The sequence below is a fragment of the Cryptomeria japonica genome, chromosome 5 (genome assembly GCF_030272615.1).
Source record: "Cryptomeria japonica chromosome 5, Sugi_1.0, whole genome shotgun sequence".
NCBI classification, from domain to species: domain Eukaryota; kingdom Viridiplantae; phylum Streptophyta; class Pinopsida; order Cupressales; family Cupressaceae; genus Cryptomeria; species Cryptomeria japonica.
The window spans coordinates 865778164-865789408 of NC_081409.1; the positions used below are offsets into that span (position 1 = coordinate 865778164).

The following is an 11245-nucleotide window of genomic DNA, read 5'->3' on the forward strand; positions in this document are numbered from 1 at the left end:
TTCAACCGCTATTGATGCATAACATGTTACAGCGTAATTGATGCCAATGTAAATTTCCTAAGGGATATAAAATTGTATGCTCATTCAACATGCAGTAATGGCTAACATGTGCAAGTGCGCAATTTATACGTATTCGTGAAATTACAAAACGAATGGCACAGTGAGGCCGAACTAGGTAGTTTGTAATATGTTGGGAGTGAATCACATGCAACGCATTCACCGAGATTTGTGATAGAAAACAAGTGTCCCCCACTACCATGCGCTATACTCGCACTTCGAGGAGAAGCTGTCTCTTTTAAAAGTAATACAAGTCAGATGACAAATCTAAAACAAGACACCCTACCTAGTATAGGTATTTCGTATGTATTTATTACAGATTTATCTCCTCTCTGGTAGGATCAATGTCAACGAGGACTATATATGCCGTTTGATCGATTTGACGTTGGGATAGTTGATTGGTTAAGGATGAAGATAGAGGACATTTTGAAGATAGGGTTCAAGATTCGGTATCATCATAACGAGTTCGTGCTTCTACCTTTTGGTTTTACCAATGCACTGCGAGCTTTCAGGCAAGGCACTGGCTATCGGCACTGGCTATCCAGGGGAAAATTTGCACCGCCTGGATAGCCGTGCTTTCCGTGCCTCTGCCACTCCGTATACGGTGCCTCGAAAATAAGCCACCATCTGCCTGTCGTGCGTGGAAACCGAGACCACCGGCTTTGACTGGGAAAGGAAGCAAATTTTTTTTTTAAGGATCCCTTTAAAAAAATTAATTACATTTTTAATTTATTTTTTAATTAAATTTTCAATATATTTTTTATATTTTTTTTTACTAATATGTTTTTTAATTTTTTAATATATTTTTAGTTATATTATATATATATTTTAATTAATAAATTTTAATTATATTTTTATCGAATTATATATATAATATATTTTCTTTTTTAACACACTTTATTTATATTTTTAATATATTTTATGTAATATTATTTAATATTTTTTTAATAAATTTAAATTATATTTTTAATAATTTTTTAATACATTTTATTTATATTATATTAATGTTAATTTTTTTGGTATGAATTTAATAAATCTTGTTTATAATTATATTTTATTTTAAAAAGATTTTAAATTAATATATATTTATAATAATCATTTATTTATTACATATTAACATTAAATGATAATAAGTTAATAATTATTAATAATTAATGTCAAAATCTTAAATTTGATCTATTGTGGAAAATTTCTAAATCCACCACAATCTCATTACCAAAATTAAACTGACAAGTTTCCAAACTCATTAAAAAATAGAAACTATTCTTAAAAAAATTGGAAAAAAATATATCTATCATTTCAAAATATTCTAAATAAATAAACAATTTTCTAAATTTACATTTAAGAAAATCTTATTTAAAACAATTAAAAAATTAGAAACAAATATACAATTTTCTAAAAATATATATTGTCAATCCATACGATCCAATAATTTTTTACCATATACGATCCAAAAGTGAAAAAATGACCATTTTGACCATCAAATTCCTGGTGCAACCTCGCCGTTAAAGGGATTCAGCTGGGCCCTTTAAGAAAAATTATTTATATTTAAAAAAAAAAAATTATATTATTTTTTTAAATGTATTTTTTTTTTTTATATTTGTTTATTTATCATATTTTAAATTTAAATATTTTATTTATATTTTCATAAATATTTTTTAGTAAACTTTTAATAGTTTTTTATATTTATTTTTTAATATATTTTCTTTATTTTTTAATGTATTTTATTTATATTTTTTAATGTATTATTATATTAAATAATATATATTAAATTTTAAATTATATTACATAATTCATAAATAAATGTATATTCTACATTTAATTACATAGTCCAAATGAAATACATGTCTACCTTAATCTTGTGAAGTGAACAATCTCTCTCTCTTTGTTCTCTCTCCAATTTTTTAACATTTTAAAATTTCAATCTCTCTTTATCTTTTTATTTCTCTCAACCCCTCACTCTCTCCCTCTCCCTCACTCTACCTCTTTCTCTTTCAACCCCTCTCTCCATCTCTCTCTATAGCTCTTTCACCCTCAATCCCCCCCACTCTGTCTCTCTCAACCTCACTCTCCCTCCTCTCCCTTCCCCTCTTTATTTGTTTTTCTCTCTCAACGCTCCCTCTCTCTCTCTCTCCAATTTTTTAAATTTTAAAAAAAAATTAACATTAATATAATATAAATAAAATGTATTAAAAAATTATTAAAAATATAATTTAAATTTATTAAAAAAATATTAAATAATATTACATAAAATATATTAAAAATATAAATAAAGTGTGTTAAAAAAGAAAATATATTATATATATAATTTGATAAAAATATAATTAAAATTTATTAATTAAAATATATATATATAATATAACTAAAAATATATTAAAAAATTAAAAAACATATTAGTAAAAAAAAATATAAAAAATATATTGAAAATTTAATTAAAAAATAAATTAAAAATGTAATTAATTTTTTTAAAGGGATCCTTAAAAAAAAAATTTGCTTCTTTCCACGCACGACAGGCAGATGGTGGCTTATTTTCGAGGCACCGTATACGGAGTGGCAGAGGCACGGAAAGCACGGCTATCCAGGCGGTGCAAATTTTCCCCTGGATAGCCAGGGCAATGGCTATGCAGCGGACAAAATGGCCTGCTCATGCCATGCCTTCTCCTTTCCATGCCCGCATGCCATACGACCCCGTCCCTTCAAATGGTTCAATCAAATGTACATCACTGTACTGGGCTATCTGCAGGGGTATCAGTGTTGATGAGCATTAAAATTTTATTTTTATTATTAACCTTTAATGTTTTAAGTTATATTGTTTTAAGTTATATTCGTTTAACTTTTTTTAAAATTTTATCTATATTGTTTATGTTTTTATGTTTTAATGTTTTATTTATTATAACTTAAAAATAAAAGTAATTAAGTTACTTAGTTAAAAATATTTAAGTAACTAAGTTACACATATAAATATCAAAATATCAAAAAATTTACTAAAACTAAAAATAAAAGGAAATAAGTAACTAGGATAGTTAAAAATATTTAACTAAGTTACACATATTTTTTATATTTTTTAAAGCTTCTTTTTACAAAAACAATTATACTTATTAAGAACTTCTTACTTTTAATGTTTTTAATATGTACTTTTTAAAAATAAAATAATAATATTATCAAAATTTTAAATTAAAATGTCTTAAAAACACAATATATTATGGATGTTTTAGTTCATAATAAATATTAAAATAAATAAATACAAATTAACATTAAAAATTAAACATATGACTTATTATTAAAAAAATAAATATATAATTTAAAAATTAAACTATTATTTACCTAATGTATTTTAAAAAGTTATAAAATAATGATATTAAAATTTACATATATATTAAAATCACATAATTATATATTATAATACAATTGTATTAAAATAAATAAAAATAAAAAACTTAAATATATAACATATTATTAAAATAATAATTTAATAAAAATAAAAAAATAAAAAGAAAAAATAAATAAAACATAAAAACATAAACAATATAAATAAAATTTTAAAAAAAGTTAAACGAATAAAACTTAAAACAATATAACTTAAAACAATATAACTTAAAACATTAAAGGTTAATAATAAAAATAAATTTTTAATGCTCATCAACACAGATACCCCTGCAGATAGTCCAGTATGGTGATGTACGTTTGATTGGACCATTTGAAGGGACGGGGTCGTATGGCATGCGGGCATGGAAAGGGGAAGGCATGGCATGAGCGGGCCATTTTGTCCACTGCATAGCCATTGCCGAGCTTTCACACATTTAAATGAATATTTGTGTTACTATTTTGAGGAAATGTCTATTCGGTTAATTAAAAAGTAATTCATATGAAAGAGACGCTTCAATTTTTTTTTGGTTAGAAAATTCTTTTTATGGACTGTTTTTTAGTTGGTTGGATAATGACAACTTCATTTATTTAAAGAATAAGAGGAACACAAACACATTTTAGAATGGTTTTTTGTCAAGGTAAAGAGCGCATAATTTATATGATAAGTTGATTAAGTGCTCTTCCTTTCAATATGAAATACAATATCTTGGACATATAATTTTTGAAAATGGTATCATAGTCAATCTAAACAAGATCTAAGTGAATGTGGAGTGGTTTAGAGAAGAGGGGTCCATAGTGGATAGGTCTATTTTCAAGAATATACATGGATAAAAAAAGAATATTAAAATGTTTGTTAGCTCATCAATTTTGTGATGGACTTGAAAATTCTATTTTGTTTATGTTGATAGTACCTGTCATGTGTATACCAATGACAGGTGGAGTTAGTAAGTTAGTTACCCATTTGAATAAGTGATCAATCATAGGTCAGGACCACCCTTGGTGATCGGGTGGCAAGGGAGTGGTACTTGTTTGTCATGCCACGTGGCAAGCAAACAAATTGCCACCATGAACCTCCACTTTTTTCCATTTAATGTGCATCATCTCTTCCCTCCCTCCTAGCTAGCCACATTAATGTTGTGTCCCTCTTTCCATTTACTATTTTAGATGGTGTCAACTTTCGATGTTTTTGAGCTTTGAATGTTGCATAACCTCCTTATCTTTCTCACCACCATCCCACAAATGACACGTTTCATCTCAAGTGTTCATTTGGATATAGTTCAAAACATGTTTGAGTCTACTCAATATTTTGTAAATCTTCCATGAAAGGAATGCTTAGTAATGGTGGGTTGAAAGTCATTTCTCTAGTTAGCTTTATTTGGCTACAACATTTGCTTCCTAATTTATCATTTTCCTACAACTTTTGCTTCTTCAATTATCTTTTCTATTGCTTCTCTTCATAGTAGTGCTATCCACTAAGGTAGGTTTTCCATTTGGATACAACATTTGAAAACCCATTTATCCATTTTTCTAGGTTTCACATAATGGAATGGTCACAAATTTTATGTCCATCAACATTGCCTCCATACCATCATCATGTAGTTTTTGACCCACGTGAGATTTTTTTCATCACTATGGCAATGAATCTTAAGTCATCAATTGTAGTTTTTGTTTCTTTTAATTTTCATTTTTTGTTTCCTTATTTTATTTTTTTTATTTCACGTCCATTATATTGACTAACTTCAAGCCTATGTTGTTTAGTGGGTTCTTCTTTCAATAATGATTTTTTGGTTTTCAACTTTTTTTTTGACATTCACTGCTTGAAATTGAATGTGTAACGATGTTTCGTTTCTTTAACTCTAAAAAAATATTGAAAGGTGTTTATGAACACAACTGTATTCTATGTTCATAAACATAATATATTATTAGTGAGAATTTAAAGAATTTGTTGGAGCATTATTGCGACATACTAGTTACGTTATAAATTTTTGTTTATAGTTTTATGAATTTGTTATGCAAATGGGTTTGCAGTAGTTTTATTGTTTGTCAATAATAGTTTTCATTTTGTCCTGTTTGTTCTTGTATTTCATTCTTAGGATTTATAGCTTCTCTTTTGGGTCATTTAACAACTTTACTTTTCTAAGAACTATCACTTTTTTTCTTTAAGGGGTTGTGTTGTTTGAATAGCTCAAAAAGAGATTCAGAAGCAAAGAGTTGGGACAACTAGTTTTTAGGTAAATTTACTATTACATAGTGAAGTAATATCTATTATCTTCTTATTTATTATTCTTATTTCATTGTGACATAGTAAAGTATACAACAAAAAATATATTTTAGTTGGTATGTTGTATTTGTTATTGTTTTATTTGAATTCATACATGACCATGAGTAGAGTTTTCAAGTTACAACAATAGAGGTCGTTTGAATGTATTAGTAAATGATCCTATTAAGTGTAAATTATAATTTATATAATATTAGGATTTCTTGTATTTGGGATATTCTTATTCTGTTAAGCTTGTGCATTGTTCAAATGCTTAAATTTTTGTGCCTTCAAGCTTGTAAAGATTTCCATTTAATTTGAAAATGATTAACATTTACATTCCTAACTTTAAATTGTAATACATTATTTTATTTTTTAATACTTCTTTCAATTATATAAAAAAAAAAGATCTCATTAAACATAATTCAATAAAATATAAGAAAAATATCTAATATTACCACATCAAAATATTAATATTATTATTATTATTATTATTATATTTAGACATAAATAAATTACTTTCTCATTGACTACTTGACATTAGTCTTAAGTTCTACAAATGCCATAGGTTTTGTGCCACAAAAGTTAATAAAATTTAATGTAAATTTTATCATTTCAGAATTATTTAATTTTAAATAATATTAAAAATATTTTATGGATAAAACTATTACCTATGAAAAATTTGGCTTCTCTCAAGGCTATACAAAAGAAAATTGATCTTAAAAAAGCCAAAAGGAAGAGGCGCACTCTTTCTCCTTTTTTTCTATGGAGCCCCTTGTGTTCGTGGTTAAAGATACCCCTGATTTGAGTACCCCAATCTCTACTACTGATTCCAACAAAAAGAATATTTTTTTCTGATAAAGTCCTTAGTTTATTTAAGGATTGGCAGAAAAGTAATGCCACCCACTAGTAGGCCCGTTCTTTGTGTCTATGGCAGTTGGCTGGATCTGGTGTAGTTTTGGACAGTTTCTGCCATTGATTCTATTTCTGATCCTCTTTGTGTTTAGTGTTCTTTTGTTAGTTTTGATTTTAGACTCTTTTTGCTATATGTGTATTTCTCATGTGTCCTAGATGACCTTTTTAGAGGTTATATAAAGATATGACCTACCTTGCTTTTTATCAATTATAACTATTAATTATAAGTTCTCTCTATCACGTTCAAGTGATAATGGGTGGGTCAAAGAAAATGAATATAATTAAGCATTTTTTAAGTGCGCCGCCCGGAGAGAATGCAAAAATCCGACAAGATCCAGAGATCCCGGGTGGGTACAATTATTATAATGTTTTCTACCACGTTCAAGCCATCAACCACTTTTTTTTAAGCATCAGATGGACAGAGCACAGAACGCAAAGACCTTGTCCAGTGACATTAGTCTGCGTTTCTGCACAATCCAAATCACGCGTTTTCCTCATGAAGTGGGTCGCTTATTTGTAGAGTAATACATCTCGCCTCACATCCCCACGGGCGAGCCTGCTTTCTGTTTTTTCCCGTGTTCAGTTCAATCGGATAACATGGCACCTCCATCAAATTCTTTTGAAGTTTCCGTTCAATCTATCAATGATAGTCAGTTACAGATTGAAGTTTCACACGCTTTTGAAGAAATTACACCTCCATCTGCATCTACTTTTGCACCATTACAAAAGCAACCGTGGGAAATATTTATTAATCATCGTGGACCAGATGTCAAAGACACGCTGGCCAGAGCTATCTTTTATGCCCTCCCAGCCAGGGGTTTTAGGGTTTTTCTTGATTCTGAGGGTCTCCAGTTGGGAGACTTCTTTCCCGCAGCAGTGGAAGAAGCAATGCGTAGTGCTTCCCTTCATCTAGCAATTTTATCTCCCACATATGCACAATCGCCATGGTGTCTTGCCGAGCTATCCTTTATTCTCAAATCTGGCAAACCTATCATTCCTGTCTTCTGCTCTGTTCAACCTACGGATCTGCGATGGGTGGCTCAAGGAAAAGGAGTTTATGTGAATGCTTTCGCGGAGTATGAGAAAAATCATAGATACAGCTCAGAAAAGCTCCAGCAGTGGAAGACGGCACTCCACAAGGTCTCATTTTACAAAGGCGCAATCATCAATAACAAAGAGTAAGCAGCGCATAATCATCCTTCTACATGACTTTTATCATATCTCCACATTCATGCAATTTTTGTATATTCCATATAAAGTAAAATAGTCATCATTGCTTTGGAAGGGTTCTTCTATATTTAAATATCATTTGTCTAATATGTCCAGTGAGGAACATACGATGTTGGAGAGTATTGTGAATGGTGCATCGGAAATAATGAAAAAAGTACCATTACCATTAGCCACTAACAAGAAGTATATTGAGGAGGCACTCATTGTCGGACAAGATTCTGTATCATACAGACTTGTGGAGATGATTCATTCACAGCAGCACAGAAAATTGTCTCGTTTCGGCATAGTTGGGAAGGGCGGGGCCGGTAAGACTCTACTTCTCAAACGAATCTTCAACAGTGACCAGGTTCAGAGTCTCTTTTGCAATGACTTAATGAGTTGGCTTACTGTTTCACAAAATCCATCTTTCAAGGCTCTCAGAATCGATCTTGTGAAACAAATTGCTCTTAAAGTAAATGAAAGATTGGGGAGTACAGAGGAAGACCATGTGAAAACATGGTTAAACAAAACCATGGCAAAACAAAAGTTTGCCCTGTTTTTAGATGATGTTTGGGAAACAAGTGCAACTTCGTTGCTAGAGGAGCTGTGTGTGCCTCTCTTTCCACGCCACAACTCCAACATCATAATTGCCACTTCCAGAACTACTAGTGTGCTCTCACGGCTCGGTGTTCCGAATTCATCACTCATCCATATGCAAGATTTGACTGAAAATGATAGTTGGAGTTTGTTTTCTTTCCATGCTTTTCCACACAGCGAAGGAGTTTTACCCAGGAGCATCAACGAAGATATAGCGAGGGGTGTCTCCAAAGAGTGTGCTGGTCTTCCTTTAGCTCTCAAAGTAATCGGGCATGCAATGGCAGGAATCACATACCCAAATGAATGGGAATTCGCACTCGAGAGGTTACAGAACAAAGCTACACACTCACTTTCAGAAACGCTTTCCAGCAGTTTGAGATTAAGCTACGATGCTTTGGCGGACGTGGCCAGCTATGGCATTTCCTTGCAGTTGTGCTTCCTCTACCTTGCTGCTTTCTCAAAAGCCGAAGTCATCAGTACTGAAATTGCAATATTGTACTGGATTGGAGAGGGGTTGGTCATTGGGACGAATCCTCTCCAAATCGGAGAGATGTACGTCAATCTGTTAGCAGATCGATGCCTTATTGAACCAGTCCGTAAGGATAATAATGGAAGGGTGATTGTTTTTACTGTGCATGATGTTTTGTATGATTTAGCACATCAAATTGCTGACAAGGAAGAAAAATGCTTCTATCAATCAGGCAAAGGGTTTTTTGAGATTCTAGCGGATGACTGCTCAGAACATGTCAGAATTTCTCTGATGGACAACAGTTTGACTAGAATCCCAAAGGCATTCAGAGCTCCATACATCCGCTCCTTGCTGCTTGCTTGGAATCCTTCTTTGACGAAAATTCCAAAAGAGGTGATTCGGAGTATGACCTCTCTCAAGGTCTTGGATTTGTCAAAGACTGCGTTCCAGTCGTTGCCAAAAAACATGGAATATTTAAAGAATTTAGTTTGCCTCCGATTACATTCTGTGCCAATCAAAAGACTTCCCCACTCTATTGCAGCTCTCCAAAACCTTCAAATATTAGATCTTTATCGATCTGATATCACAGAACTTCCGGCCGGCATTTCTAAGTTGACTACCCTAAAACTTTTGGACATTGGTTCATGTAAACATCTGCAGCACTTGCCGTATGGGGTCTCAAAACTTACGTCGCTGGAGTACCTGGCCGCACACGGTTCTCCAAATATTGGGTGGAATAAGCGTGAAAAAAATCGGCTTTCAATTAGTGATTTAGGTACCCTGCACAACCTCAAAAGGTTGGGGCTTGAAAATAACAATAAAATAATTCGAGAAGGAATACTGGGAAGCATGAAGCATATGGAATCTCTATACTTGCTTCTCACAGGTATGGAAAGGCTACCCCAAGACATAACTTCCATGTCAAAATTGAGAAAGCTCTGGCTGTTGTGTCCTCAGTTACTCGAGATAGAAAATTCATTTTGTGTATTTCAATATCTGAGCTCCATCAGTATTTTTAACTGCCGCATGCTGAACCAACTACCTGCTCTGCACAACCTTCCCAGTTTAAAGCAACTAGACATAGTTAAGTGCCCCAACATAGAGAAGTTTCCAGAGGAATTTGGCAAGGGGAGAGGATTTCCTAAGCTTGAGATATTTTCAGTATTGGAGTTGGAGAAGATAGAGCAGCTGCCAATAGTGGAAGAGGGAGCACTTCCTTCACTTAAAACTTTGACAATAATGAAGTGTGAGGCATTGCAGAGGTTGCCACAGTGTTATTGGAATTTGAAGAGTGTGGAGAAGATAAGGGTGTATGGTTGTTCAAAGGTTCTACTTGTCATGGCAGAGGAAGAAAATTTTATAAAGACAAAGATGAAGATACAAACAATAACATTATCTACCATAGAAACAGAAACATTAGAGGGGCGCTACTTTGATAAGCTTCACAGAGCCAAATATTCTCATTATAGAGAATTTTGGAGTAATGAGATGTTTCAGTTTTTGAATGATGTTAATGGATTTTATTTGTTTTGAGTTATAGCATTCAAATAATTCTAGTATATAAATATATAATCATTTAACAAAATTTTAGTATTATGTTCAATAATATGAGTTGTACATTTGTTGAAAAAATATATCTAATTTCTAAGTTGTATATTATTTGGGAACAATATAAGTAATTTTATATATGTATAAATAATAGATTCAAATTTGTTTACTTTGATTTATATCATACATTGTAATTTTAAAATAATTATTGGTAAAATTATTTAAAATGTGATATTGGTTATTTTTGCATGTTACATAGTTTAATATTCAAAGGTGAATTTTATTCATTAAAATAGGATAAGTATTTATAATTTCTTGGTGTAAATAATGTGAAAATGTGCTTTTGACCATTTGTGATGTTTTGGTATAACACTGTATGATAGTCAAGACTAAACCACCCCTCTAGGTCCCTTACCAATATCAACTACACCAAATCACTTAGCTTTGTCTATAGACTATATCGACAATGTAACCTCTATTATCTATAAAACCATCGTCTACTCTTATAAACTTGGTCTCTAACTATCAAAACTAAATCAACGCAACGTTTATTAAAGAAAAAGACATGCATTGGAACATCTAATATTCTTCCACTTAAATATAGTGAAGGAATAATTTCAACTCCCTGTTTTTCCCCTATATTATAACAATGTGTGCCCTTTTTAAAGATCCAAAGGATTCCTATGGTACAATTTCTAACTTGACTCCTAACACTAAAAAGATTATGGAGATAACAATTCTTTTTATAGTTGCACAAAGACTAGTCATTTATAATCAACTATTAAAGTCACTAGAAAGAAGTCCATACAAGCCCCTAATAAGCTTGG

General features: G+C 31.2%; 2 protein-coding genes across 2 annotated transcripts; both read left to right on the forward strand.

The window, feature by feature from the left end:
* Positions 1–7192: 7192 nt before the first annotated feature.
* On the forward strand, positions 7193–7777 carry LOC131876263 (probable 2' cyclic ADP-D-ribose synthase BdTIR). The gene has a single exon (XM_059221166.1). The coding sequence runs from the start codon at positions 7193–7195 to the stop codon at positions 7775–7777; it is 585 nt and encodes a 194-aa protein (XP_059077149.1).
* Positions 7778–7913: 136 nt separating this feature from the next.
* On the forward strand, positions 7914–10403 carry LOC131036377 (probable disease resistance protein At4g27220). Its single transcript, XM_057968247.2, has one exon. It carries the CDS (start codon positions 7914–7916, stop codon positions 10401–10403), a length of 2490 nt encoding a protein of 829 aa, XP_057824230.2.
* The last annotated feature ends 842 nt before the right edge of the window (positions 10404–11245 follow it).